General features: G+C 61.8%; 10 protein-coding genes across 10 annotated transcripts; 5 read left to right on the top strand and 5 right to left on the bottom strand.

Annotated features, from left to right (window-relative positions):
- Positions 1–390: 390 nt before the first annotated feature.
- Positions 391–4,092, top strand: PAN0_004c2327 (pkinase-domain-containing protein; the record flags this gene model as incomplete). Its single annotated transcript, XM_014802272.1, has 1 exon — positions 391–4,092. The coding sequence occupies one exon, from the start codon at positions 391–393 to the stop codon at positions 4,090–4,092; it is 3,702 nt and encodes a 1,233-aa protein (XP_014657758.1).
- A 360-nt stretch (positions 4,093–4,452) lies between these two features.
- On the bottom strand, positions 4,453–5,971 carry PAN0_004d2328 (uncharacterized protein; the record flags this gene model as incomplete). The annotated part of the gene is made up of 4 exons (XM_014802273.1): positions 4,453–4,491; positions 4,578–4,784; positions 5,245–5,611; positions 5,712–5,971. The coding sequence occupies 4 exons, from the start codon at positions 5,969–5,971 to the stop codon at positions 4,453–4,455; spliced, it is 873 nt and encodes a 290-aa protein (XP_014657759.1).
- Positions 5,972–6,244: 273 nt separating this feature from the next.
- On the bottom strand, positions 6,245–6,853 carry PAN0_004d2329 (uncharacterized protein; the record flags this gene model as incomplete). Its single annotated transcript, XM_014802274.1, has 1 exon — positions 6,245–6,853. The coding sequence occupies one exon, from the start codon at positions 6,851–6,853 to the stop codon at positions 6,245–6,247; it is 609 nt and encodes a 202-aa protein (XP_014657760.1).
- Positions 6,854–7,050: 197 nt separating this feature from the next.
- Positions 7,051–7,818, bottom strand: PAN0_004d2330 (peptidase C15, pyroglutamyl peptidase I-like protein; the record flags this gene model as incomplete). Its single annotated transcript, XM_014802275.1, has 1 exon — positions 7,051–7,818. The coding sequence occupies one exon, from the start codon at positions 7,816–7,818 to the stop codon at positions 7,051–7,053; it is 768 nt and encodes a 255-aa protein (XP_014657761.1).
- A 202-nt stretch (positions 7,819–8,020) lies between these two features.
- Positions 8,021–11,464, bottom strand: PAN0_004d2331 (ribosome biogenesis protein; the record flags this gene model as incomplete). Its single annotated transcript, XM_014802276.1, has 1 exon — positions 8,021–11,464. The coding sequence occupies one exon, from the start codon at positions 11,462–11,464 to the stop codon at positions 8,021–8,023; it is 3,444 nt and encodes a 1,147-aa protein (XP_014657762.1).
- Positions 11,465–12,540: 1,076 nt separating this feature from the next.
- Positions 12,541–13,548, top strand: PAN0_004c2332 (plant expansin; the record flags this gene model as incomplete). The annotated part of the gene is made up of 1 exon (XM_014802277.1): positions 12,541–13,548. One exon carries the CDS (start codon positions 12,541–12,543, stop codon positions 13,546–13,548), a length of 1,008 nt encoding a protein of 335 aa, XP_014657763.1.
- A 1,020-nt stretch (positions 13,549–14,568) lies between these two features.
- PAN0_004c2333 (uncharacterized protein) lies at positions 14,569–19,476 on the top strand (the record flags this gene model as incomplete). The annotated part of the gene is made up of 1 exon (XM_014802278.1): positions 14,569–19,476. One exon carries the CDS (start codon positions 14,569–14,571, stop codon positions 19,474–19,476), a length of 4,908 nt encoding a protein of 1,635 aa, XP_014657764.1.
- Positions 19,477–20,619: 1,143 nt separating this feature from the next.
- Positions 20,620–23,364, top strand: PAN0_004c2334 (uncharacterized protein; the record flags this gene model as incomplete). The annotated part of the gene is made up of 1 exon (XM_014802279.1): positions 20,620–23,364. One exon carries the CDS (start codon positions 20,620–20,622, stop codon positions 23,362–23,364), a length of 2,745 nt encoding a protein of 914 aa, XP_014657765.1.
- Positions 23,365–23,774: 410 nt separating this feature from the next.
- Positions 23,775–26,475, top strand: PAN0_004c2335 (ATP-binding cassette transporter; the record flags this gene model as incomplete). Its single annotated transcript, XM_014802280.1, has 2 exons — positions 23,775–25,976; positions 26,149–26,475. 2 exons carry the CDS (start codon positions 23,775–23,777, stop codon positions 26,473–26,475), a joined length of 2,529 nt encoding a protein of 842 aa, XP_014657766.1.
- Positions 26,476–26,596: 121 nt separating this feature from the next.
- Positions 26,597–27,136, bottom strand: PAN0_004d2336 (uncharacterized protein; the record flags this gene model as incomplete). The annotated part of the gene is made up of 2 exons (XM_014802281.1): positions 26,597–26,830; positions 27,113–27,136. 2 exons carry the CDS (start codon positions 27,134–27,136, stop codon positions 26,597–26,599), a joined length of 258 nt encoding a protein of 85 aa, XP_014657767.1.
- Between the last annotated feature and the right edge of the window lie 785 nt (positions 27,137–27,921).

The following is a 27,921-nucleotide window of genomic DNA, read 5'->3' on the forward strand; positions in this document are numbered from 1 at the left end:
ATGCTATCTGCACACAGCACGACCAATCCCAGACTCGCATTCCTCCGGACTTGCCTTCTTCGAGAGGTGTGTAGTTTGATGTTGATCCCTTTTGGTTGATTTAAACGTGGATTTTTGGCGACGCGATTTTTGGGGCGATTTATTTTTGCGTTGATTTTGGTGGGTGCAGCAGCTCGGCCGTGTTGATGCTCTGCTCCACAGTCGAAATCCCACCGAACAAACGTGACCGGCTGAGCCGAGCTGCGCATCCTCGAAATGCTCCAAAGGTCCGTTGGCTTGAATCGAGGCAACCAATCATCAACACCAACATCATCACCATCACTCGTCGTCGCTTGTCGCTCGACACAACATCAACCATGTCTCTTTCCACCTAGACTCGCCGACTGCAGCATGTCGCTCTGGTCGCTATCAGCCGAGGCGGGGCCTTCGCGCCCAACTCAGGCTCCGCTTTCGCCCACAAAGATGCCCGTGGCCAACAAGCACGAGTCACACGTGCCGACGTTTCTGGTCCGATCCGCAACCGAACACGATCTGTACCATGCCGAGCGCAAGTCGCTCCATACTTTCGCCTACGGAGGGCTCGCGCAGTCGGCACCGTCAGACGCGTCCAATGGCATCTCTCCGCCGCCGTTTTATCGCGCCACCTTTTCGAACCCGTCGTCTTCGTCCGTGTCCTCGGGCGGTCATCCCATATCGCCGTCGCATCGAACGTCGTTTAGCTCGGTGTCCGTGTCGGAGTTCGGCGGGTCTGCGATCAGTGATCGGCTCAGCTGGGGACGCAGCTTCAAGAGGCAGAGCAAACGCGCGTCGCACGACGCCAAGTTCGGTTCCAGCAGCCGACTACGATCCCACACCGAGGGCTCACAGTTCAGCCTGCCCAACAGCGGCGACATCTTTCTATATTCCAGCCACAATATCGAAGCGTCGGCCTCGGACAAGACGATCCAGCCGCGGTACTTGCACCAGCGTCGCAAGTCGGACGGGCCGCAGAGATCCAGATTCGACACGGGCGAAATGAGCTTGCCGAGTCGCAGCCATCGTCTGCCGCGATCGCAGTCGTCCAATGCTCTCTCACATGCCTTCTGGGATGCACGCAGCTCAAAGCACCAGTCCAAGACAAGCACTCACGCTCTCAGCCTCGTCAAGGATCAAGACGAGCACGGCCCCGCTGCTCTCCCCCGCGTCAGCATTCCGAGCTCGCCTCTGCGCGAGTCCGAGACGTTCGATGCTGCCGATCGCTTCGCCATGATGGCCTCCAGCTCGTCGTCCAAGGCGCTGCGCAGAAGGTCGGGCGAGGTGGTGGGCGTTGCGGCTCGTTCGGCGGCCCAGGCTACAAGAAAGAGCCTGCGCGTCATACGCAGAGCAGGTAGCTTCGACGTAGCCTCCAAAACGTCTACGACCAACACGCGTTCACGATCCAACTCGTCCTCGTCGCTTCTAACGAGTCTGGGGCTCGTGTCCATGCGACATCAGCGATCTCAGACGCTGCACGAGCTAGACACCCCGCGCAACGACACCCCTAAGCTCGCTCTGCCTGCATCCGCACCTCACTCGCCGAGACTGCATGGACTTGGGTTGAGTGCGGACTCTAACAGGGCTCAGGCATGGCGGTTCTCGCAAATCACAGAAGCGGATGAGAATTCCTTCTCCAAGGAGGTGCCTCGTCTGGAACAGCAAACGGAATCCACGCCCGAGTCGGAAAGCGAGGGTCTGCAGTTGCACCACTCCAATTCGTCTGGCGGGTCAGTGCCAAATGCGCAATCCGCCGCCCCGTCAACCAAGCACAACGATTCGGGTGAGGCGAATTCGGTCATGCGGTCCGAAGCAGGGCGTCGGCACGGGCTGGCAAAACGATCCTACGCCGCGTTGATCGATCTGCTCAATCCGGCGTTGCACAAGGAGATCAGGCCCGTCGGTCGTGGACGTCAAGACTCGATCCACACCGTCGAGCATACCGTCGCGCACGGCGACGACGGTGGCAGGTCCACTTCGGCAGGCGGCAGCTCGAGCAACGGCGCAGGCAGAGCGCGCGGCGGCAGTGCCAGTCGATCCAACGGTGCTCACGAAGGTTTCAACGCCTACAGAGGCGGCAATACGGGCGGTGGTGGCGGCGGAGGAAGCGGGGCGGGCGGTGCAGGAGGGGGCGGCCCGCCGGATCGCAGAGGCCCCGGACGCGGTGGCGGCAGCAACAGTGCATCCAAGACTTTGCCGCCCGTCAACTCGGTGTATCGCCGACTGGAGCTTGTGGGGCGAGGAGCGTACGGTGCAGTCTACCGAGGCGTGCACGTCGAAACCGGTGCAGCGGTTGCGCTCAAAGTGGTCAACCTCGACACGCCCGACGACGACGTAAGCGACATCCAGCGCGAAGTGACGCTGCTGAGCCAGCTGCGCGAAGCTACGCAGCGCAACGTGGTGCGCTACTGGGGCTGCTGGCTCAAAGGACCCGAACTCTGGATCGTCATGGACTTTGCCGATGGTGGCAGCGTGCGGACGCTCATGAAGGCGGGGCCGATTGCGGAGCGCTACTGTGCGGTGATAGTGCGCGAGACGCTGGTGGCGCTCAACTACCTGCACAAGTGCGGGATTATCCATCGCGACATCAAGGCGGCCAACATTTTGCTCACCAGCATGGGCAAGATTTTGCTGTGCGATTTCGGCGTGGCGGCATCGCTGGCGTCGAGCAGCCATAGCAAGAGAAGCACGTTTGTGGGCACGCCCTACTGGATGGCACCCGAAGTGATCACTGAGGGTAAGACGTACGACCAGAAGGCGGATGTATGGAGTCTGGGCATTACGATCTACGAGATGGCGACGGGCAATCCACCACTTGCGGATGTGGAGCAGATGCGGGTCATCATGCTCATCCCCAAGAGCAAGCCGCCTCGTCTACCGGAGGGCGAATTCTCGCCAGCGATGCGAGATTTTGTGGCGGCGTGTTTGAACGAGGAGCCCAAGGAGAGGGCGACGTCCGAGGAGCTGAATAAGCTCAAGTGGATCAAGACGCATGCCAAGACGCCCGTGGGGGTGCTCAAGGAGTTGATTCAGGCGTACAATGCGTGGACCAAGGCGGGCGGGATGCGGATGAGCCTCATCGGTGCCGAGACGGCCGATTGGGGCGAGGCGGGCAATCGCGACTCGTTTGCCTTTGATGGACGGGAGACGGGAGAGGGGTGGGAGTTCAATACGCTCCGCAGCGCGCGCGAGTGGGACGACGACGAGGCCGATGAAGCGCCGGCTCAGATCCCGATTCGTGACCATCCGCTGCTGCGCCTGTTTGATGTGGATGCACCTGATGCGGCTGCGGGCGGTCAGCGTGGTGGGCAGACGGAACACAACACGTGGCGTCCGGCGATTGCTACTGCGGCAGTGGCGGGTGGGACGGKGCGTGCTGCACCAGCACCGCCAGCACCGCCTGTGCCCGTGGTGCCGGTGGAAGCGCCAAAGGCTGCGGGGGGTTCGACGATCAAGCCTGGGGTGGGTGGGGTGGAGAAGGCGAGTTTTACAGGCACGGGTCATACGCCTTTTCGCTTCGGAGTTGGTGGGGCCGCGTCTGCGGCCGAGGTTCGGCAAGTGCCGATACGCAAGCGGTCGCAATCGCTCACCAAGCCGAGCACCAGCACGGACGGGATCGTCATTCCCGACTCTACGTCTCTTGACCTCGCCGCAGCTGGCTCGGCGCTGGAAGGTGTTGAGGAGGTAGTTGCGCATCATCGGCAATCGCACGGGGGGAGTGATCCGATTTCGGGCGCTGCATCCCCCGCGCGACTGCAGAGTCTCTACGAACGCGGCGCCAACGCCCAAGCCTACAGTCGCATTGCCCGTCTCCGTGCCGGCTATGTCGCCAGCCTCGAACCCGATCCCGAAACCGAAGTCGGGGTTGAAGTCGAGGTGACGCCGACGGTGAGGGAGGTCAAGGTGGCGTGGGAACGGAGGTTGGAGGGTCCACCGTTGCGGCCGTTGGATTTTGCAGCCCTGGGCACCAAGGACGAGGTGGCGGCGTGTCTGGGCCGGACCGTCGATGAGCTGGGCAAGTGGCTCGATGTCATGAGTCTGGGTCTGGGCAGAGCGGTGCATGCCGACCCCGCGAGCTAGCGTAAACCGCCACCAGAAGGTTTTTTGGCAGATGTGCTCGAGCAATCCAAGTATTTGGCAACACAAAGGTTTGCGATGAACGAGCTCGAGGCGGCGTGGGGACAAGCAGCGTGGCGCAGAGTCGGAGTGGATCGACATGCCAGCAGCAATGCGACTCGACTTGGAGGATTGCTTCGCCGGCTGGAATGGGTGATGCACGTCTGCTGCGTACGGAATCGTGCTGAGTTTGTCCAAGCCTGGGCGGCGTTGGCATTCGTAGCACGGGAGCCATACTTGTTTCTGCTGTCGGGAGCCCTCTCGTCGCTTCGGCGAGCACGAATAAGTGCGCGCACCAATGCCCCACCTCAGAGAGCTGAGGAGTCAGCCTCTGCCTCCGGAAAAGAAGCCACCGAAACCTCCCTGAACACACAAGGACGGCGGTTAGGGAGATGAGGTACGGCAACCACCACCCAGATGATGCGGAAGAGGATGCAGCCCGCTCATACCCCATCCACAGCCTGAGCAGCCAGCGCAGGCAGACGTCTCTGCCCTGCAGGAAAAGCCAAAGACTGGGCAGGGCTCTGGCCCACCTGGAGCAATCGGCTGGCGCCAACATTGCCAGGCACCTCTTCAGGGAGATGCAGGATACCCGTGTCACTTGTCGCTGATGGACACGACGACGTACTTGTTCGAGAAGAGATCACTGTAGATGCCTAGACACCAGGCCACGTGTTACGTCACCCTGACTGCCATGTCAGCCTCGATGTGCGGCCGAAAGACTCGGGTGTAGAGAAGGCACGAGGCGACCGCTTCTCGGACGCCTCCCGGAGACACATGTCGAGGCTGTCAACCGAGTTTGGTGCGTCTGTTGGCTGCGAGCGCGATGCGGGCGGCAACGGTGGGTGCGAATCGTGCCGGCGCCCAAGTCGCAACCAATATCATGGCTTGGACGAAAAGAGCCCGAGCTGTCGTGGTACCACCATGCAGGCTGTTCGGATGGAGTTGGACACCGAGTTGACCCAGTCGCACGTGGTGTTGGCCATTGATTTGGACGCATAGTTGCACGCGCTTCAACGGTGACTGCGACATGGTGTCGACACATGGGCAGTGCTGCGCGTGCTGGAAACATGGGCAATAGCTGGCTTGGCTCTGAGAAGCCGGGCACGGGGGAACTTGGGTCTCGCAGCTGGAGACGCGTCTCGTCCTGTCGCGATCGGCGCCCCACGGCACTTGGCTGGTATCGACGGCACCGGCGATGGAGCCATGCATACCAGACGTCAGCACCGCAACCTTGGCGCCAAGACCAATTCCCATCGCAGCTGGAGCAGTCCACGACGCACCAAGAAAAAAGGAGTTCATCTGCTGTCGCTTGGCCATGCCGAGCCGGATTCGAGGCACAAGGCCAAGTGGCAACGGGCAGACGCGGATTTGGGACGGCCACAAGGGATGCAGTGTGGGTAGGATACCAGACGCAGTGGCTCTCGGATGGCGTAGGGCTGGATCCAACGGTGCTTCCTCACTGCGTTGGATGCGATCAAGCCTGAACGCACGCAATCGACGCGGTCAAGAGCCGAGGATGCAACTCACGCACGACAGGCTGCGTCGAGCCATGCTGCTGGCTCGAATGTCGTCAATGCCACCAGGGGCCGAGGGTAGGTGGCGCCTCCTCGCCGACCGTGCGCAGTGCGCAGTGGGACAGTTGTAAGGGCGAACCTCGTTGTTCGTCGCTGGGCACACAGGCAGCTTGGAGGCGCGTCGAGGATGCGCGCGCAGCATTGCTCGCTGGGCGTGGTGCGCTGTCGATACGAAACGGAGGGGATTTCGTGTTGCGCGCTTTCCTTTGGCACTGCTCGCCGCGCCGGTCGCCGAGCTTGGATGCCCAGATGCATGGCTCCGGCATTACTGGCCGCAAGTGCATTGAGCCCGCACCCTCGTGTCGTGAGCGAGCGGCATGGTTGAAGGCAGCCTTGACAATCGGCTCGGTCGGGCGTGCTACATTCTCGAGGCAGCGTCTACTGACCCTCCTCCGCGGTAGAGGGTTCTGCACGGTAGCAGTGCTAACCGCGCCCCCCCTTTTGTGTGGCACTTGGGACGCTCGCGCCTAGCAATGCCCACAAGATCGCGCCCCATCTTGGCAGAGTCTAGTTCGGAAGTGTTGGCGGTGGGTATAGTTCTATGCATTTGGAATGTCCAACTTGTCGGGAAAGTAGAAGCTGAACAGTAAGATCACCACGATGATCCCCAGAACGATGGAGACGGTGTAAATCGTCCAGCTAGCCATGCACTCGAATCGTGCACGTGCGCGTTGTCGGCGTCTCTCCCTTCTCCTCGTCGCGATCTCGGCTGAGTATTCGGGTAACAATGGGCCGGCTAGCTCGCGATACCCATACGGGTCGGTTGAACCGTAGGAGTGGGGGCGCGAGGTGATGCTCGAGATGATCGAGGCGGCCGTGGTGTTATCCGCATCCTCCTCGCGCAGCAACTGCCGCTCATGCGGTCCCGCAAAGATCTTGGTTAGAAGATCGTGCCACCGCTCGAGAAGGGTTTTCGATGAAGGTGGTGAAGGAGGAGAGGGGTGGGGAAAGGGAAATGTCGTCATGGAGGTGGGTCGAGTAGAATGAGAGGGTTCGTCAACGGTGTAACGCGAGGGGAAGCGGGGGACGCTGCCGACGGTGAGCGAGTAGCGGTAGGGAGGAGAGACAAGGCTGCTCCGTCGACTAGAGGGTGAAGAGGGTGAAGAGGTAGGGGGAAGGAGCGGGGCGGTGGACGATGGGCGGCTCATCGTTGGGGGTTGGAGATGGTGTTGCAAAACCTTGCCAGGAAAAAAAGGGGGTCCTGGTCGAGATGCCTCCACCCAACCACCGGCTTTTGCTTTTACCCCATCCTCACTCGCTCAATCGACACACCTCGCACTGCCAAACATTGTAGCCCAGTCGACATTTCAAACGCACACGCAGCGATGTTTGCAAGGGTGGCTATTCAACTGCTCTGGGTGGCGAGATACCACGCCACGTTCCGAATCACCTCGGTGCACGTTTCGACGCCGGGGCCATCCTCCACCGGCGGAACGTGGATGAACAACACCTTGGCACCGGTGGTGTTGGTGAGCGAGGCGTAGTAGATAAAGTCGCACACGTACCTACCTGCGTCCCAGCTCTGGTCCACCTCCAAACCCTTCCGCTTGAGCCAGCCCACAAGCTCGCCGATGTTGATTGTGGTTTGTTCGATGTCAGCGAACTCTTCGTACCCCTCTCCGAATCCGCGTCTGGAGGGGGAGAGGGAAGGGGCGAGGGAGGAGGCGGTATCCGGCTTGTCGTAGCTGTGTTTGTGAGCCAGGGATTCTAGCCGGATACTGCCGCCTCGACCTACGCCGACATGGATAACGACATCGTATCCCGAGGCAGGATGGTCGATGGGATAGCCATCGGGATACACCTGGCCTGCAGTGCCGCCGTGGGGGGAGTCCAGGCGAGGATCGTGCCAGAATGTGCCGGAGCGGGGAGTGCGGCCGTGCAGGCGCGGGACCAGGTCGAGAACGGACGAGTAGTGCACGGGTACCTGCAGCGTCTGAATCCGCACACCCTCCCCAGACTCAGAGGTTCTGTCGGGGGTGGTGGAGCAGAGTCGCATGTTGTGCAACGGCTTGACGGATAGCCAGGACGGGTTGGTAACCACCGACATAAACGGGCCGAAGCCGGTGATGAGCACATTCACTTGGCGCCGTGTAGGTGGCATGGTCGGTGGCATGGTGGATGGTGGTGCAAAAGTAACCCCGGTGCCTGTGCGCGCGTGGGGGGGGGGGGGGCTCTCGGCTAAGCAAATATCCATACCCGCATCCACCTCACCATTCCTTAGCGCAAACGTGTTGTCGCTCATCACAGCTCCAACACACAGCTCGATCACGAATCCTACGCTGAAGGCATGGCTGGCATTGACATTGGTGGTGGGGCTACTCGTCGTCGCCAAGCAGGTGTGCGTAGTCTTCGGCACTCGCAAACGTCGGCAAGTTGGCAACCGCCTTGCGCCTCTTCTTGCCCTTACCCTTACCCGCCTCCTCGGGCTCGTCGAGACTACGCTTGCGAGAGTCAAAGTCGGTGAAAGGTACAAGATCGTCGTCGTCCTCGTCGAACAGGTTGCCGCCGTCGTCGCTCATGTCGTCCTCCCAATCGGCGTTGGCGGCGGGAGAGCCGCTGTCCGAGTCGGAGAACGTCATTCCGGGAAGAACCCTTGGCCCGTCATCATCGGAATCATCCTCCTCATCCTCGGCAGCATCAGCAGCATCGCCGTCGGCCCCGTCCTCGACGTCGGAATCGACATAGTCAAACTCGTCATCCTCATCGTCACTATCCTCCATACCCTCGAGTTCTTCTTTGCCGGGCATGGTGGCCTTCATGACCTTCCAGATCTCGTTTTCATCCGCATCGTCGTCGCTATCCAACTCGCTCTCCTCCTGCTTGGCCACCTGGTCATCCGATGCGGCGAGTGCATCGTCGTCGAGGTGCGCACGCGACGAGCTGGGCTGTTTGGAGCGCAGGTTGAAGAAGCGGTGGAAGAAGAGCTGGTCCGCCGGAACGGCGTCCGCACGCTGCTTCCAGAACGTCTCGGTGTTGACGAACTCGTTCTCGTGCAGCGCGTGCGTTCGAGATCGCGTTACGCCCGCACCAACACGCGCGTGCGGGAGCGGTTGCATCGCACTCGCCCCGCGTGTGCCCGAGGTCTGCTTGGGGTTGCGGTAGACAAAGCGGTCCAGGAAGTGCGAGAGCGTGTTGAGGCTCAAGTCGGCATTCGTCGATACGGTGCTGCCTTGGACGAGTTGGAGGGCGTGTACGGAGACCGAGGGGTGGTAGTGCAGGGTGAGAGGAAGGATGTCCCATAGACAGGTGCGGCCGGCGTGGGCGAAGCGCGGATCGCGTTTTCGGCCATCGTACTTCTCCCCCCCAGCATCGGCGGTGCGATTGATTCCGGTTTGTGGGGATTCGTCGGCGTCGGAATCGACGTCGTGGAAGTGCTCGTCGTCGTCGTCTTCCGGTTCGGTAAGCATAGCTCGCAGACCAGGTGTGCGGCGGAAGAGCTCGCCGAGCAGATGCAGACATCCGCACACAAACGACGGCTGGTGCAGACTCAAGATCTGGCACAGACGCTTGACAAACGCCTTGACGCGCTCGGCGTCGGCATCGGCCTGGAGCGCCTGGAAGACGAGGTTGAGGTACATGGCTTGTTTGCTCGACGCCGCCAGACGCGCATCCAGCAGCGAGTCGTACAGCACGCGGTAGAATCGATCGCCAATCGCACCCGATGCCAGCACGGCCGAGCTCGCATGTGCGTCCGAAACGCTGAGCTGGAAGATGAGCTGGAGCGCCTGGATGCTCACGTTGAACGAGGCGGTGTGCAGGATCTTGAACAGCGTGTTGAGGTGCTTCTCAAACACCGCCGGCTCGATCTTGGCAAAGGGGAATGCGCGACGCACGCCCGTGAGGATCGCCACCACCATCTTGGATTCAGCATCCTTGACCAGCTTGGGCTCCTCGCGCGTCTCGGTCTTGGCGGGCTTGCTCTTTCGACCGCGTCCCTTGCGAGGCTGGTCCTTCCACCGCTTCTTGTCCTTCTTCTTGGGCTCTTCGGTGTCTTCCTCGTCGACGATACCGGCAGCTTCCTTGCGTTCGGACTGGCGCAAGATGCCTTCGAACAGCTCAAAGTAGAGCAGGATGAGGTGGTTGGCCGTGGCGTCGTCGCGCGCAGTGAGCACGGTCTGGTTGAGCGTGAGCACGCCATAGTAGCGTGCATGCGTCGTATGGTTGCTCACCTTGCCCTCGTCATCCGCGCCCGCAGGTGCAGAAGGGCGCATGATGAGGTTGGCGATCTCGCGGACCACGATGAACTTCATGGCCGGGTGTGCGGTGAGGAGCTCCAGAATGTGGTTGCTGGTCTTGGACGCCACGCTGCGCTCGGGGTCGCCGAGCTTGTTGACGAGCAGACGCAGCAGGTTCTGTTCCTGCTCCGGCTTGTCGCGCAGCAGGATGTACACCTGCGTCGTGGCCTGCTTGCGGGTAAAGGCGATGGTGTCGTGCGACTGCACCTCGAGCACCTGCAGAAACTGGAAGTAGAACTTCTTCAGATGGTCCTCGAACGCCCACAGCAGCAGATGCGATTTGGCCGCTTCGGCAGCCGAGGGGTCGCTGGACGACAAGGCGGCCGAGGCAGAGGCGAGTTGGGGCTGGTCGCGAAAGTAGCGCAGCTTGCGAGAGCCGAGACCGCCTTCGCTGGCGAGCCAGTCGGCAAGTGCGCGTGTGGCGCGGCTTGCTTCCTCGCGGCTCTTTTTGCGCGTCATGGCGAGGAGCGTGTCCATATGCTTGACGTTGTGCACGGGGCTGCTCTGGACGAGCAGCGTGAGCGCCGAGATGCGGTCCGAGAGCGTGCCGCCGCCTTCGGAGGAGAGGAGGGAGCGGACGAACTGGGCGTCCGAGGCGGTGAGCGTGCCGATGCTGCCGCCGGCGCGGTTGAGCGAGGTCTCGCTGCTGGTGAGGTCGTCGTAGGCGCGCGCCTCTTGGCGCATCAGCTCGGCGCCCAGATCGAGCAGGTGGGTGATGCGGTCGTGCCCGAGCTCGTCGTTGCTGCCAGAAGCGGGCAGATTGGGCAGCGACTGCGACATCCACTGCGGAACGGCTTCAAGTCGCAGCGGACCGCGCGAGGTGTGCGAGGGCTTGTGCTTGGTCTCCTTGCCGACACCGTCGTCGTCAAAGACCATCTTTTTGCCCTTGCCCATACGCTGTGCGGTAGTGCTTTCTGCCACCGCTGCCGGTTGCTGTCGAGTCTTTGCCTCGGTCTGTTTGCTCTTCTGCTTGGCGGCCTCCTTTTCCTTTCGGGCTTGCGACTTGTCTGCTGGTGCTTCGGGGGCATTCTTCTTTTTGGAGTCGGGCTTGGTGGTGCTAGCTGAAGCAGCGGCGGGCTTGGCGTCCTTTTGCTTCTTGGTGGGAGTTGCCGAAGCAGCGGCGGGTTCAGAGGCGGTAGGATCGGACTGGAGCTGCTTGAGGAACGCGGCGACTTCGGTGGAGAAGGCGGCCTCGTCGATGTTGACGTCCGACTTGGACTTTGCGTTTGCCTTGGAGATGAGCTCGAGATCTTCTCTGGATCCGCCGAAGCTCTGGATCTCGCGCATCAGCGTGTCTTCGTCCGCACTGTCCTCGGAATCGAATGCATCCTTCTTCTTGCTGCTGCTGCTCTTTTTGGTGGGTGTGGGCTTGCTCGGCGTCGACTTGGCGGGAGCGGACGAGGTTGTGACTGGCTTGGTGGGTGTGGGCTTTGGCGTGCCGTTGGTGGATGCCGAGGCAGCATGAGCAGCTGCTGGTCGGCCAGTGCCGGACTTGGCGCCCTTGGGTCTAAAGTCCCTCGCCATGGTTGGATGGTGTGGTGGAGAGATGGTGGGGAAGGAGGAGCTTTGCCGGTGAAGAGAGAGAAAGAGAGAGAGAGAGAGAGAGGCTGCCCCGACTCAAATTTTTCCAAAAAGCGCAGAAAAAGGAAGTCGGCGCTCTTCAGGGTTGCGACTCCAAAATTCTCAACCCAGACGCGGATCTCGGAAGTCGTCGAGGGGGAGAAAAGCTGCAAGTGTGCAAAGAGAGCGATGTAACATTTTGAGCTCAAAGCGTCGTGCATTCCACCCCTTGCACCGCCGCCCCCCTGACGCGATCAAGCCCGCCGGTGCCGCCTGCCTCCTTCCAACCATGCGCATGACTGACAGCTGACACCTCTGAGGCATGCACTGCTGCTTTGAATGGGTCCGTGATCAGCTCGTGCTGAACAGCCAGTCACAGCTGTGTTGCAAGCGTGACGCCAATGTGAGCCGGCTGGGCCGACTGCTGATGCAGACCGAGGCTTGGCTGCAGCTGCGTTTTGCCTTTTTGGTGAGAAAATACGACTCGCTGGCAAGAGCCTGATTTTTAGCTCTCTGCGAATCGCGCTCGGGGATGGCGCAGGCCCAGCGAAGAGGAGCTGCAGAGCTGCAGAGCTGCAGAGCTGCTGCACCTCTTGCAGCCGACCTGCCGAAGCGCAGCGTTGTGCAGAACTGCGCATCCGCTCGCTGTCAAAAATCGAAGCTCCGCCTTTCGACCCCCTCGGAGCAGCCATTGTCCGCTTTGGCTCCCCTTTGTTCGGGCTGAGGCCGACGCTGGGATCGCTCGGCTCGGCATGCATGAGCAGCTACAGTATTCGCCTGTCAATCTCAACGCACGCGAGAGAGAGCAACCGACCGCCGCGCTGGCTTTGTCTTTGCCCTCGAGCATATAGATATACACCTCCTCTTGGCCTCGTCTTTTCTCCTTCTGTCCACACCCCATCTTGCTCCTCCGTCCGCTCCCCTCCCTTCGGCTTGTCCTCCCCCTATCCCCCTACTACTCGATCCGGCAGCGTTGATCGCGCCGGCATTCGTTCTCTCCCCTCCTCTTTCCCCTCTCTTTTACGATCTTTCATTCCGCAATGATCTACGCCAGGACGCTTTTGCTCGCCTTTGTGGCGGTGTCGGTGATGACTGTGGTGCAGGCCACCCAGTCCATCAGCCACAACGCTGCGGTGCGTCGTCACGCTTCGATGGTTAGCCAACGCCCCGCGCGTCGCTCGGTCGACGTGAGCGCGGGCAGGATGGTGCAAAAGAGGCAGACGGCCGAACAGATCAAGCAGGCCGCCGACCTCAAGGCCTGGGACGACGATTTCCACGCTAAGAATGCAGAGTGGCAGCAGGCTGCCATGGCCGCGCTTGCCAGCGGTCAGACTCCGCCTTCCTACGACGAGTACTGGAGTGGCAAGTCCGGGTCATCCTCCTCGTCTTCGGCCGCCCCTGCCCAGCAGGAACAGCAGCAGCCGCAGCAACAGCAACAGCAACAGCAACAGCAACAGCAGCAACAACCCGCTGACAACACCAATGCCGACTCATCGAACGACACCTCGGACTCGACCGAGTGCGAAGAAGACTCGGCTGACACTTCGGATACCGCCAGCAGTGGCGCTGCTGCTGCCGCCGCTTCGGGCAGCAAGTCCAACGCTGCCAAGGGTAACGGTGGTGGCTCGTCTTCCTCTTCCTCCTCCTCTTCAAACTCGTCGTCATCGTCCTCCGACTCGGGCTCTTCATCTTCATCGTCCTCCTCCTCGGAGTCGACGTCGGGCTCGTTTGGCGGACAGGCAACCTACTATGCGCCCGGCCTTGGAGCGTGCGGATGGACCAACACCGAGTCGGACTACATTGTGGCCGTATCGCACTCGCTCTTTGACTCGTTTGGCACGGGCAACCCCAACAACAACCCCATCTGCGGCCACAAGATCAAGGCCACCTACCAGGGCAAGTCCATTACGGTCTCGGTCAGTGACCGCTGTACTGGGTGCGCCTGGGGAGATCTCGATTTCACTCCTTCCGGCTTCCAGCAGCTCGCACCGCTCTCGAAAGGACGTCTGGACGGTCTGACGTGGTCGTGGATCGGTGCGGCCCCCTAAACGACAGCCAAAAAGGTAGCTGGTTCTACCGAAATCACGATGGGAGCGTCTTTTGTTCGGCTGGATTCCGACAATGACCTCTGAATTGCGCCGCCAGTGCCCCCACGACCTTGATGGTTGGGGGACGCGCGCATCCATAACGGCTCCTGTATAACACTCTTTGCATGTATTCTGATCGCAATGGTTCCAAGCATTTTACGTGCAATTCAAGTGAAGTGAGCGCGTCCTGTCGATCGTGAATACGCGCGAATCGGGGTGGGAATTTTATTGGGCCCGATGGATTGCGCTGCCGGCACGACGCGGCACCGGCGGGACTAAGCGAGAGACACAAAGGCGCGATTCCCTCTTTTCTTCCCCGAGGAGGCTCAATGCGCTGGAAGAACAGGGTCATCCCCTCGAATCCACAGTCACACCTTTGAACTTCTTTCCCCCGGAATTTCTTGGCAAGAGCCTGCATTGACACTTCGGAAGCGAGCCGAGTGGGTGTAGATGAGTGGGATCGTGTGGATCGGGTGCGGATCGCAAGAGCAGAGACGAAGCGGACGATTGATTGATTAATTCGAATTGATTGCGCCCGTGCGAGGCGGTGCGATTTTGGCACCCAATTCTTGGCCGCTCAGATGCCGCCCACTTCTCCGCTTTTTTTTTCTTTCGTGCGATTTCATCAAAGCGCTGTGCTGCTGCCGTCGAAAGGCCGCCGAGCCGCACCGAAACGGCCATTATTGCGGACCGGCCTCTCTCTCTCTCTCTCTCTCTCTCTCTCTCTCTCTCTCTCTCTCTCTCTCCACATCTCATCCTCTCGACTCCACCATCTTGACCCACCCCCCATCGGCAGCCGCTTTTGCTTGCTCGTTTTCATTCACCAAATCGTTCGCACCTGGTTGTCTTGATTCACGCACGCACGCACGCACGCACGCACGCACGCACGCACGCACGCACGCACGCAAACCACGCGCGCATCGCCATGCTTCAACCTTAACCTTGGCTCAGCCTCTCCAACTTGCGTAACGCTTCTGCACCATGCAGCCCAATCAGCCGACGGGCGCACCTCCCCAATGGGCCCAGATCAGCTTCGACGACGGCTTCGACCTCAACCTCGACGCAACTTCCTCCTTGGCCGGTCCCGCTTCCACTGCACCATCAACCCAATCCCCGGTCATCACAGATGCAGCACCAAAGCGCTTCTCCGCAAGTCCGGCCTCGTCCAACAAGGCGCTCCCTCAACTGCCGCCCTTGGCCACAGCCACCGCCATGCCCGCTTCGGATAGCGTGGCAAGCACGGTACATGCGCGTTTGCCCTCGGCACAGTCCCAGGATGCAGCTACAACGCCAAAGCCTCCAGGCACCCCGCAGGCGCTCGTCCATCCTTCCCCCATCGTCACCGCTGCCACACCCGAGCAGCCCAACAATCGCAACTTTGACGCCATTCAACCCCCACCGCGTCCCGTCTCTTCCGCCGACGCCTACATGCATCCCATCGAGACGCTCCAGTCCGACACAAACAGCCGCCCCGGCACCGCAATGAGCAACCTCAGCTCCGCCAACGGCATCAACCAACCCCCCAACAACCGCAGCAGCTTCGGCACAACCACCTCCACCAACGGCCCCTTCAACCAGGCAAAACGCGCCTCCGTCCTCTCCTTCCAGACCGCAAACAGCGCAGGTTTCACAAGTGCGGACGAAGCAAAGAGCTCCGACCGCGAACACCTCGCAGACGAAACCTTGGTCGCGCCAGCCGCCACTGCAGCCTTGCCCATCGACGCCGCCCAACCCATCCGTCCATGGCTCGACCGCAACACCTCCGGCTACGGATCATCGCCAGACGAGCGCTCCTTCCCAGGCGGCCTCCCCGGATCCTTTTGGGACGAGCCAGTCCAAAAGCCCTTTCTCGCCGTCTGTCCCCCAGCGCCACCTAATCATAAGCCAGCCGGAGCTGTACTTGCCAACACCGACGATGCATCGAGTATACAAACAGGCCCAGCCGAAGCGACCCTCGCACCCATCAAGACGCACGGTCTGGCTCCATCCTCACCCAATGCTCCTCTGTCGTCGACCACCATCGCCGCACCATCCGACGAAACCACCCAGGCCGCACGCCAGTCTCCCGACGTCGTCAAGTCGTCCGTCAGAGAACTCGAGCCCATCTCCGATCTCGACGCGCCACCGCCGCCTGCCAAGGACGTCCGGGTCGACGACAACGCAAGCCCGGCGGTCCCTGCCGACAACGTCATCCCACCGCCCTTGCCTACCGACGCAGCAGCCAACGCTCAACCCGCCATCAACCCGCCCGCCCTCCAGCGACCCGTGTCCGACTATCGCAAAAAGCCTCTCGCACACATCTCGCCCGCCCAGAAAGCTGCCGGTCTCGCACACCTTCAGTCGCAGGCAAAGGCGCCCACCAAGCAGCCAATTCAAAACGTGCCCTTCAACGCACCACCCACCGCACCGCCTGCGGAAGCACCCCCCATCGTCATGATGGAGCGCGCACGTCGCAAGTCAACCGCCAGCCTCACCGCCAACGTCGCGCTCGCACAAGCCGCGGCCGGCGCGCCCAACCTCGCCCAGGATGGCCTGGCAGACACGCCCGACACGCCGAGTGCAGAGAGCGCGTCTGCAGAGTCCAGCGCGCCTCCCGACGGCGAGGTCGAGGCACGCGCAGAGTGGGAGCGGCGCAGGATCAAGCGCAAAAACGGCAACAAGAACAAAGACTCGCAGCCCCAAAACAAGGGCCGATCAGATACCTTCAAGAGCCAGCTGAGGCCGCTCCAGCTCGTGCCCGCCGACAACATGACCGCCTTCTCCGACCGCAACACCGCCACCGCCGATCGTCACAGCATCGCAGTCGCCAATCGCACCGTCAACGCCAACGCCATCGCTTCAGCCACATCCGATGCGTCCGCACCAGCTGCGGCGGCGGCGGCTCAGACCACCTACAGCACCCAGCAGCTCCAGAGGCTCCAGGCACGCGAACAGAGGAGGAGCGTCGGTGCCTTTAGCGCCGCCATGGCCGCTGCCAACGTCGTATCCAGCGGAAGCAATGGCCCTTACCCCGTCTTTGCATCGCCCAACTCGGGCCCACAGAAGGTCGGCGCGCGACAGTATCCCGGACTCATGGCACAGCGCAGCCTCGTGCCGCCGTTTGAACTGCAGCATCGTCCGGACGGCCTGCCCTCGGGCATGATCGGCCCGGACGGCGTGCGTAGGAGCATCAACGACCCCGAGGTGTGTCTCGAGTGCATGATGCGCGACGAAGACATGATTGACATTCGCGTCGTCGGCGACGGCGTGTGGGAACGCGAGAGCGACAAGGAGTTTCAGGATGCGCTCAGGCAGGAGGCCGAAGATGCTGCCAGCGGACAAACCTCGCACGGCATGAGTGGAAGCAGCGGACACGCAGACAGCCTCACCAGCCACCGCGACTCGCGCCAGTCGCGCAAGGCGCGCAAGAGGATCGGCAAGGGCGAGCCGCTCACCGTGGAGCGCCTCAAGCTTCACACCCAGATGAACCCGCCCGCGTCGTCGTTCCGCTGGCGTACGCTGCAGACCTTCCTGGCGGTGCAGGCAAAGTACATTGCCATGGAGCAGCAGAGGATGCGGCTCGAGGCGGATACAAAGGCGCGCTACAACAATGACAGCGTCAGCAGCCGCGGTAGCTTTGTCGCCGACTCGCCCGTGGCGGCGAACATGCTCTCTTCGCCGTTTGCGCCTGCGCGCGAGGCTTCGTCGTCTCAACGCCAGTCCATCCTCTCGACTTCGGTCGACGACAGCACGCTTACGCCGCTGCAGAAGCAGGAGAAGGAGCGCGACGTGGCGGCGGCGCAGGCGGCGCGCAAGAAGATGACCGTCGGCACCACGCCGCCTATGGCCTCGACGCCGCCGCTTGGCATGCCTGCGTACCCCGTGACGCCTCTGCAGACGCGCGCCGCTGCTCAGTCCATCCCTGCTCGTGTCGGCTCGGATCCGGACGGGCTGCTGGGCGGCGCTTCGCCGGTGGGCGGTGCGAGCATGACGCCCAGTAGCAGTCGTCGTGTGCCGTTTGGCTCGGCACCGACTGCGCGTGCCGCCAGCGCACAGGATCTTCGGTCCATGGCGGACGGGCAGCGATCGGCAGCGTATCCGGCGAGTCCGGACAGCTTGATGCCTCCGTCGAGGTCGGTCATGGGCACGTCGCCCACGGGCACGCCGTCGCGGCTGGCGGCGCGCTCGGGGGCGTCGCAGCTGTCGCTCATGCACAGCGGATCGATGATCGACATGCATGTGGCGCAGGAAGACCGGGCGGAGCATCGGATCAAGCAAAACGGGTTTTTGCCAGGTACACCGCTGGCGGTGGAATCGCCGGCGGCGATGAACCGCTCGTACTATGGCTTTCCCGGCGATGGCGATTCGTCGGTGCCGGATGCGGCGGCGTTTGAGCGGTCGCGCATGGTGTCGGGCGACGGATACGTCAATCCCATGGAGGCTGGACCGCGCGGATTGGATGCGGACGACGAGACGAGGCGCAAGAAGAAGGGGCTGCGGGGATTGTTCTCCAAGCTGACGGGTAGTGGTGCGGGGAGGGAGAATTCGGCGGGTACGGGCGATGGGAGTGTGAACGGTAGTATTGCGAGTCGCAATGCGAGTCGACGCTCGCAGGCGTCGGACAGCTCCAAGCCGCGCAAGTTTTCGTTTAGCGCCGAGCGGTCGCTCGATGCATCGGGCGGCATGGCTGCGGCTCCAAACGGTATGCTCAGCCGAGCACGGAGGTCCACCTCGACTTTCTTCCGCAACGGCGCCGAGGCGGATATGGAGCCGAGCAAGGCGCGGCAGCCGAGCGCGGGGAATGCGAATACGCCCTTCCAGAATCCACCGGGCATGACGAGCCAGGGCAGTCTGGACCTTGGACCGTTCCAGCCGGCTTCGCCGCAGGCGAATGCGTTTGGTGCGGCCAATGGCAGTGCGGGCAGGATGCGCAAGGCGTCGAACCCGCTCATGCAAAAGTACCTCAGCTCGCCCTCGCCCCAGACGCAGGCGCCGTCGATGCAGAGCTCGGTGCCGACGTCGCCCGTGGAGAGGGTTCCGGTGCATCCAAGCCAACGCGATGCGAGGGTGTCGGGTCTGCAGCCCATTCTGGACGGCGAGCAGGATGAGTCCGATGCGCGACAGTCGATGCGCGAGAGTGGCAGCGCGGGTGGACGCATGCTGCCTGCCACGCCGACGGGCCGACCGAGCATGGACAGTGCTGGGCCGCAGAGGCCCCCACGCAATCCGCGCCGGCCCGAAGGTGCGCTCAACTCGCCGAGCATCGTGGATCTCACTGCCAACAATGTAGGAAAGGGTGGGCGCGAGTTTCCGCCGGCGGGGCGGTACGAGTCTGGGTCGTATGCGAGCGTTGCATCGCGCGAGAGCGAGAAACGATCGCGCTTCCGACTGCCGTTTATCCGCAAGAAGCGCGAGTCCACACTGGACGCCAACCCGTCCATCGTGATTGGCGGCGAGGATGCAGTGGGACGGCCAAGTGGGTTGTTCCCCGCGCTGCGCACACGCAAGAGCTACGGCGGCCTGGGCGTTCCCAAAGCGAGCTTTTCGGCAGAGCGACAACGGGTCCTGTCCTCGCCCTCGCACGATGTGGGTGGCTTGCCACCGCGAAGTCAGAGTGCATTTGGAATGGCGCCGACACAGCGGTTCATGTCGATGGACATTCCGCGACGCTCGATGAACGTCGCGCGCGACCATCGACTCAGCACCGTCGGGTATGGGGACGAGGAGGAGGAGGATGACGAGATGGAGCGCGAGCCGGGGTACGAGGCCGAATTCAACCGGTATGCGCAGGAGGCGGCCGAGGAGAGGTATGCCAAGCCGAGGGAGGCTAGTGCGGGCGCGCAGAGCTTTGGCCGCAAGAGCCTGAATCTGCTGCGTGACTTGCGTATGCCGCTCGGCAAGACTAGGTAATCCTGCCCCCGCCGCACCTTCTCATGCTCCCAATCGACATGAAGCACAAGCCCGGTTTTATTGTCCTGCGGAAGTAGGTCTGTGGTCTTTGCGAGCATAACTTGGAGAGAGAAAGGTTCTGAGCGGGCATGGTAGGGTGGGTCACGTGATGCCAAACGCGTCGTTTTTGCGCAGTGGAGGCGTTGGATTTTCTTGGGTGCGGGGGGGAAGAGAAGCCAAGTCGCGTTTGTGGATTTCGGGTGTGTTGACTTGTCTGGTTGTGCACGGATGGTGCGCTCGGGGTTGGCGGTGTACCACCTGCATCCTTTTCGCATCATTGCACGAGCTTTTGCAGTGGAGCGGGGAGAGTCGAACGAAGCAAACGACCAACTTTGGGCTTCGATTTGCAGTGCAGGAATACGCTTGGGTTTGTACGTCGTTGGTTCCACCATCTGCACATGCTAGTGCGCGATACGGCTCGGCGATCGGAAGTTCTCAACCACACGGCTTTGGCTCGCGCTACTAGGCGGAATAGACAAACACACCCGGCGGGCGAGCTACACCAGCGGCACACGTCCAGTCTTGGTACGATCGGCTCACCACAGCCCCCCAAACATCGAAGCGTTTCGGAGGATCGAACGTTTAATCGCTGGGACGACGGGGAACACTTGGCCACCAACTGCGCTCGGTAAAAGGGTGCGCAAGAGATAGCATCCGGTTGTCTCGGTGCTTCATCGCAGCGATAGCGGGCTTGACTTTGCCCAGCCAAGTCTCTCCAACAAGCGCACTCGACATCGGCTTCACTGCACCACAGATACTTCCAACATCACCTCGTTCGGGTCAGCATCAGCCAACAACCACTCGACACCCTCCCGTCGGCACAAAGGTCGAGCGGTAAATACTCTCGCCATCCACGCACAGTTACTTGCCTCGAGAGCTGGCATCCGCTCACAGCAGCACGGTTGCGCTCAGGCCCATTCCCCCTTCGATCGGGCAGCAAAGCCAACAGTACTGTCTTTGGCGGTACGAAGCTCACGACAACGGACGACTTGCACGCCAGTAGCGGCTCGTACAGCACCAGCTAGAATCATACGACCAGCGCTCGCCCCCGCTTAGATTTACGCCTGCTCCACCAACCAAGACAGCCGCCAATTGCACCGCGACATGGCGCGCAAGGCGCTGGCGAGCGATGCCAAGATCGTTGTGGCGTCGGCTTGCGAACTCGAAGCGCACTTTGCTGAGCTGCAGGCGGATCTGCACCTGGCCGAGACGGAGCATACGTGGTACAAGATCGAGCAGTCGTTGCTGTACATCCAAGCCATCACGCGCGGTGGCGCCACCAAGTTGGCCGACTTTGTCGCGCTGATCAAAGAAGCGGCGGGACCGATCAACGGCGCCTTGCTGAGCGAGCGCACCAAGCTCTCCGGTACAGCAGCGGATCTGCTCAACTCGATTGCACCTCGACTTGGCGAGCGATTCGAACCGCTAGTAGGCGTGTTTGTACCGACGCTGCTGCAGATCTGCGCGCGCACGAACAAGGTGGCGGTCAAGAGGGCGGAAAAGTCGCTGCATTTCATCGTCAAGCACTGCAGACCCGTCGGCGTAGTGCCGCTGCTGCGAGAGGCGGTGAGGGATAAAGGCCAAGGACTGCGTGCGGTCGCAGCAGGCACGTTGGTGGCGGTGCTCGAGTGCACAGACAGGGATAGGTTGGCGAGGAGGGTGGCGGATGTAGAGGCGGCGATAAGAAGCGGTGCGACCGATTCGAATGCAGAGGTGAGGCAGATCAGCAAGAGGCTCTTCGAGCAGTATGTCGCCGTGTGGCCGGAAAGGGTCGAGGCGTTTACGAAGCCAATGACCCCGACCATTCGCAGGTACCTTGCGTTGCCAAAGACCGGTGCACTGGTCGTAGACGTCCCCACACCACAATCCAAGGTGCAACAAGCCGTTAGGGAGACACAACCAGCGCCGACGACGACGACGGCGACGACGACGACGCAGCCAACACCGCAGTACAGCTTTTTCCCGGACCTCCATCGTGCTCCTGCCGCCTCGACATCGCGAGGCTTTGGTGTCAACGATGCGACGTATGCAAAACGCGGGCTGTTTGCGGATCAGATTGCGGCGGCACGTAATGCGCGATTGGCCCGCATGCCCTCGTTCAACTTTGACGACAAGCCGGTCGAGACCGCGGCGACGACGGCGATCAAGCGGCAGCCGAGCTTTGAGCAGCGGCGCGGCGACATCAACTCGCACACGCCTGGATTTGCAACGGGCGGACATGGCAAGAGTGTGCTGCTCGCAGCGTACAAGCAGGCGTTTGTCGACCAGCACTCTGCTCCCTCCCGCGAAAAGTCGCGCGATAAGGAGCAGCGCAAGCACGTCGAGCGGAAGCGCGACAAGACAGCCGTGCGGTTCGAGCGCGAGACGCTCGATGCCCCCCGCGCCGCAGAGGAGGAGATGCGCAGGTCCAAGTCCGCGCCGCTTATCCCCGCCACCGAGGCGGAGCTGGGTGATGAGCCGTCGACGCCCACGGAGAGTGGAGAGGATCGGCCGAGTACGCCGCCGCAGCGGGTGGTGCAGACCCCACGCACGGCGGTCAAGGCGAGCAGGGTGCCTGCGCAGCGCGTCGTCGCCTCGGCGGTCAAAGTGTCCGCAGCGAGGGTGGTGGTCCCCACGCCGTCGGCCAAGGTCGCAGCCACCAGGGTGGTCGAGTCGGCATCGGTCGAGGCGAGCCCTGTGCCCAAGCCGAGGCAGGCAAAGACGCCAGAGCAAGCCATCCAGCCCGCTGCAGCCATGCCCAGCAAGGACAGCCACCCCAAGGCACCGGTCAAGAAGGCCGTTTCGGTGCCAAGCACGGATCCTCGCGAGGCGGTCAAAGCGGCAAAGTCGACCGAGGTGGGCAAAGTCGCCTCCAAAGTGGTCGCTCGTCCAGCAGTGAAAAAGGCGGTACCAACCAAGCCGGCTGCACCAGCCAAGCCCGCCATCACCACTGCAACTGCACCAGCCAAACCCACCACCACCATTGCACCCGCAAAGACCGTCCGACCGGCTGCGGTCAAGCCTCCAGCCGCCGCCCCAAACAGTGCTACGATGGCACGCGCCAAGCTTGCTGCCACCAACCGGCTCGCCTCCGCCACCACCGCGTCGAAAAAGCCCGAGGGTGGTGGGGTTCGGGTATCGACAGCAACAGCATCGACCGCCTCGACGCGCAACAAGATCGTCCCCTCTGCGGCGGTGAAGAAGTTCACGCCCAAGGCCACTCCCACGGTGGGAGGGGCGGGGATGAGACGTGCAAAGAGCTCGATTGCCGAATCGATCGCGGCCAAGAGCAAGATCGTGGGTGCACAGCAAAAGGCGAGCGACAAGGCGGTGGCGGTGCGAAAGGCGAGGGTGAGTGCAGCGCTCAAGATGCAGAGAAGAGCGTCCGCGGTTGCAGCCACCAAGGTCTCCACCGCTGCACCCACCCCAGTTCCGAAGGAGGAGAAGGCGGTGGTGGGTACACCGGTGCAGTCGCCCAGCAAGACGGCTGCACCGGGTGGCGGCATGCGCACTCCACTCGGCGCCAAAGATCCCAACGTCCCCTCGACTCGTTCCTCGCCGCTCAAGTCGCCGCTGCGACCGACTCCACGCTCCACCACCGCCCCTCGTGTGCTCGACGTCAACGTTCTCGACAGTCAAAGCGAGCGACCAACACCGCTCAAGCCCGCGCCTCGTGTGCTCGACGTCGACATCTCCAACGGCGAAAGCGAAAGCGAAAGCGACAGCGAGAGTGATGGGGAGGAGGTGGTGCAGCTCACGTTGGGCTCGAAACAGCTCGTGCTAGGTCCGGGCTCGGCGAGCAGCGACGCCTCGTTCGGCGCAAGCCCAGACGACGAGACTGTAGTGCTCGAGGCGGTACCCGCTTTGTGATGTATACCCGCGATTGCAATCGATACCGACTGCGACTTGATCTGAGGTCTGTCTGACTTTCTCCTGCATCCACAGGCCAGGATTGACAGCCAAGTAGCGCCGAGTGAGCTCGTCATCAGCGTTTGGGGGGTACGGGGGGCTTGCCCCCCGGCTCATAGAAAAAGAAGTTGGGGTGAGGCCTGTCCAAGACGGCGGATTGGGATGATCGGGGAGGAGGATGGCCCCGATTGAGCGATCTGGCGATCTGGGAAGAACGCGCGGTGCTCCACTTTTCCGGGCGCATCGCGACGAGAAAAAGCTTAGCTGAAAGGGCGGAGGTGGTAGCGTCTGGACCACCATCTGCTCTCCAACGACACACCCATGCAGCGCGGCTGAAGCATCGCATCTCCCCTTCACACCGCCGCCCAAGAATGTGGTCTTCGCCCGCTGCGGCGCTAGGCATCCGCGCATGCTCGGGCACTTGCGGCTTGCGTACCGCCATGGCAGGCACACGGTCAATAGCATCAAGGCCACTGCTGTCGGCGTGTCCACCGGTGCTCGTAGCTGCCAGGCCGGCAACACTGTCCCTACTTGCTGGCAAGCGATCGGCGCCGTCGTATTTGCTGGTTCGCCACTTTTCCGTCTCCTTGGCAAGGCAGGACGACAAGCCGCAACCCCCCAAAACTGCCACAGCGCAGCCAGAACAGTCCTCGAACGACGACAAACCTCCAGCTACATCTGAAAATACCGCGACAGGATCACTCGCAGCAAGGCTCTCGGCACGCATCAGGACGCTGCTGCACGCGCAGCTCGCCAAGTCGGCGCCAAAGTCCACCGACGGCGCCTCGCCCGCACCCACGCAATTCCCAGACCTCAGGCGGCTCTTTTCGCTCGCCATGCCGCAAAAGCGCAACATCCTCATCGCGCTCGGCCTGCTGCTCATCTCGTCGTCCATCACGCTCACCGTGCCCTTTGCCATCGGCCGCCTCATCGACTTTTTCACCTCGGGCCAGAACGCGCTGTTCGGCCTTGGCTTCGGAACGGTGGCAGCGCTCATGCTGCTCATCTTTGCCGTCGGCGCCGGAGCCAAGGCGGGCAGCAACATCCTGCTCGAGCTGTCGGGCGTGCGCGTGGTGCAGGGCATCCGCAACCAGGCGTACCGCTCCGCTCTGCGCCAGGACGTCGAGCTTGCAGACAAGGGCAGCGGCGACGTGGTGAGTCGGCTGAGTGTCGATACCAACATCGTGGGCGAGTCGCTCACCTCGGATATTGGAGATGGACTGCGCGCGGGCGCGACGGTGCTGTTTGCAGGAACCGCCATGTTTATGATCTCGTCCAAGCTTACGTTGCTCATGATGGCCGTGGTGCCGCCCGCGGCGATCGGCGCCGTGTTCTACGGAAGGTATCTGCGCGATCTTACGCACAAGACGCAGGACGCTGTGGGAAATATGACGCGGCTGGCCGAGGAGCGGCTGTCGCCCCCGGCATTCCGCACTCTCACCGCGTTCAATACGCAGCGTCAGGAGCTGAGGCGTTTTGATGAACGCATCGGCGCGATCGTCGAGCTGCAGACCAAAGAGGCGTATGCGTCCGGCCTCTTCTATGCCGGTACCGGTTTCGTGGGCAACTGCGCCATCCTCACGCTGCTCACCTACGGCGGGCACCTGGTGAGCCGCGGCGAGATCTCGGTGGGCGACCTCACCTCGCTGCTCATGTACACGGCGTATCTGGGCGGCGGCATGGTGAGCCTCACCTCGTTCTTTGCCTCGCTCATGAAGGGTCTCGGTGCAGGCGCGAGGGTGTTTGAACTCATCGATCGGCCTGCCACGGTAGAGCTCGGCAAGGGAGAGACGCTGCAGCTCGATACGGCGGTGAGGGGGAAAGTGCGATTTGAGGATGTGCACTTTACCTATCCGTCGCGACCGCAGCAGCCGATCCTGCGCGGCGTCACGCTCGATATTGAGCCGGGCCAGTCGTATGCCTTGGTCGGAGGCTCGGGTGCGGGCAAGTCGTCGGTGCACTCGCTGCTGCTGCGCTTCTACGACCCGACGCAGGGTCGCATCTTGCTGGCGGGTAAGGATCTGGCGTCGTATCGACCCGAGAGCGTACGCAAGCATCTGGCGTTTGTACCGCAAGAACCGATCCTGTTCGACGGGACACTGGAAGACAACATCAAGTATGGTACGGATTCGGCGACGCGCGAAGAGGTGGCCGAGGCAGCGCGTCTGGCTGGATGCGAGGCGTTTATCGCCGACATGCCGCGCGGGCTCGACACGGTGATCGGTGCACGTCAGCTGTCGGGTGGACAGCGTCAGCGCATCGCCATTGCGCGAGCGCTGGTGCGCAAGCCGGCGATCCTGCTGCTGGACGAAGCGACGAGCGCGTTGGACTCGGCGTCGGAGCTGATGGTCAACCGTGCCATCGAGAGGATCATTGCCGAGGGCAAGATCACCGTGTGGATCGTCGCGCATCGGCTGTCGACCATCCGCAGCGCCAACAACATCCAGGTGCTCGAAAACGGCCGTATCGTCGAACAGGGCACCTTCCAACAGCTCGACTCGCCCGGATCCAGGTTTAGAAAGCTCATGGCCGCTCAGCTCGATGCCACCGATCACTCGGAGCACAGTGCACCGGTGAGTTCCGAGTAATGACATGAAAGTTTGGAATCGGAAGAACTGAAGGTTTGCCTTTGTTTAGAGTGCTGCGGTGGCGGGAGTGGGACAGAGGAGGGGATTGCATACGAGTGCTAGGCGCGGAGACGTGGTTCCGGACAGGGGAACATGGAGCTTGTTATCGGCGGTGCAGGGTGTGGTGGAAATTAGCGATGCGCAGTTGGATAAGCTGCATCGACTCGCGGCGCTCATCCCTCCCACAGAGCCTGCGGAGCGTGCGGCGCTAAAGCGGGATTTGGCGGGCATCGTGCACCTGGTGGAAACGATCCACCGGACTCCCGGCAAGGCTGTGGATGCGAGACCGTTGGTGGCGCACGATGCCAAGTGGAACACTTCCCTCTCCACCAACGAGGAGAAGGCGGAGGAGGCGGAGGGGACACAGACGTTGGAGAGGGACCAGCTGCTAAAGCGAGCGGGAGACAGGCAGTACGCTGGCTACTTTGTAGTGGATCGCACCTAGACGCAACAACCAATCACCACTCGGCATGACAATCCAAAAACGGCGTGCGGTCGACAATGTGAGAGGCGCGAGAGAAGTACAGCGACCGGTGGTGCGGCGACAGCACCACGGCTTGGCGTGGTCACGCGTTGGCGATCGGCGATTCAGAGGCGAACGACGCGCGACGAGGCAGCGGGCAATGCGAAGATCCCACGCCAGCTTCGGCCGCCGCCGACACCGCCTCAGAGCTCGCAGGTCCGAGCGCATCGGCCGAACACTTGATAGCATCTTCATCTTTTGCCAATACCCGGTCGGACTGCTGTGCGCACAGCCGGCGATCCATCGATTGATTGGTGGATGATGGCATGGTTGGACGCTGATTGCAGGATGAAAATTCAGTGTGCGATTGTATGAAGGAGGAGGAAGACTGGATGATGCGCGCGCCGTGTCCATCTTAGAGCGGCGTGGAGGAGATCATGCCAAGGTCCAATCATGCTCAAGCCATCTCAGAGCTCACGTCACGCTCCATTCGACAGCCTGGAAGCATAACCTGATTACATCGATAAAAACATGTGACGGTATCACAATGGCGAGTGTGCAAAACTGCGCTAGGCGGTGCCACACTCGGCCCCCTTGCAGCCCGTCCTTGTTGACATACCCGGATCTTGGCTCTTGCGGTCATCTTGAATGAAATGAAGCTGATTCAAGAGACAAAAGGGGCAAAAACTGCAGCACCTAGGATTCCCGCGTGGTCCCCCACCGCAGTACTGACTAGGCGATACCCTGCTTAACTTCGCAGATCGGACGGGATGCGGTGCTTTCAAGGTTCTATGGCCGCAGATGTCTAGCGTTACTGGGGGCAGTTTCATATGTGCTTCCAAGGGGCAGTTGATGACGAACTATGGCAGAATAACACCGTACAGCCGCGCGCACAAGAACACGCACAGAGCCGCCGAGAGAAAGAGCGAGAGTGGGTAGCTTCCAGCGCCTGCTTTTGGTTGAATTGGCAGCCACGTCTAGAGACGACATACGAAAATATACTGGCGGTCTGGCAGTTGCACTCGAGTGTCGCGGTATCAAGCTGCCTATCGTCCGAGCTGAAAGGGCGACACGCCGACGACAGTGACTACATCACGTCCTTCATGATAGCCCTTCGAATTCCCTTGGACACGACCATTGCGTAGATACAGAGGCCGTGAATTGCCAAAGGGCCTATCGATGGCGATAGGATGGCGGGTAAAAAGTGATGCGACAGAAGACGTTTTCGACACCAGCAACAACCATGCAGCATCTCCCAAAACAAAGTATCCCCTGCCGCTCTACGGCCTCGTTGATTCGGCTCGTCGAAGGCAAGAGCACGATAGCTGGCGCAGCCTGCCAACACAGAGTCGTCACGAGTCTCCGACCTCGGCTCGATCTCCGGGTTCGTAGATCGGGGCGCGTCGGCCACGGAGGCAATGCTCGCGC

This window comes from Moesziomyces antarcticus, assembly GCF_000747765.1.
Source record: "Moesziomyces antarcticus DNA, scaffold: scaffold_v10004, strain JCM 10317, whole genome shotgun sequence".
NCBI lineage: Eukaryota > Fungi > Basidiomycota > Ustilaginomycetes > Ustilaginales > Ustilaginaceae > Moesziomyces > Moesziomyces antarcticus.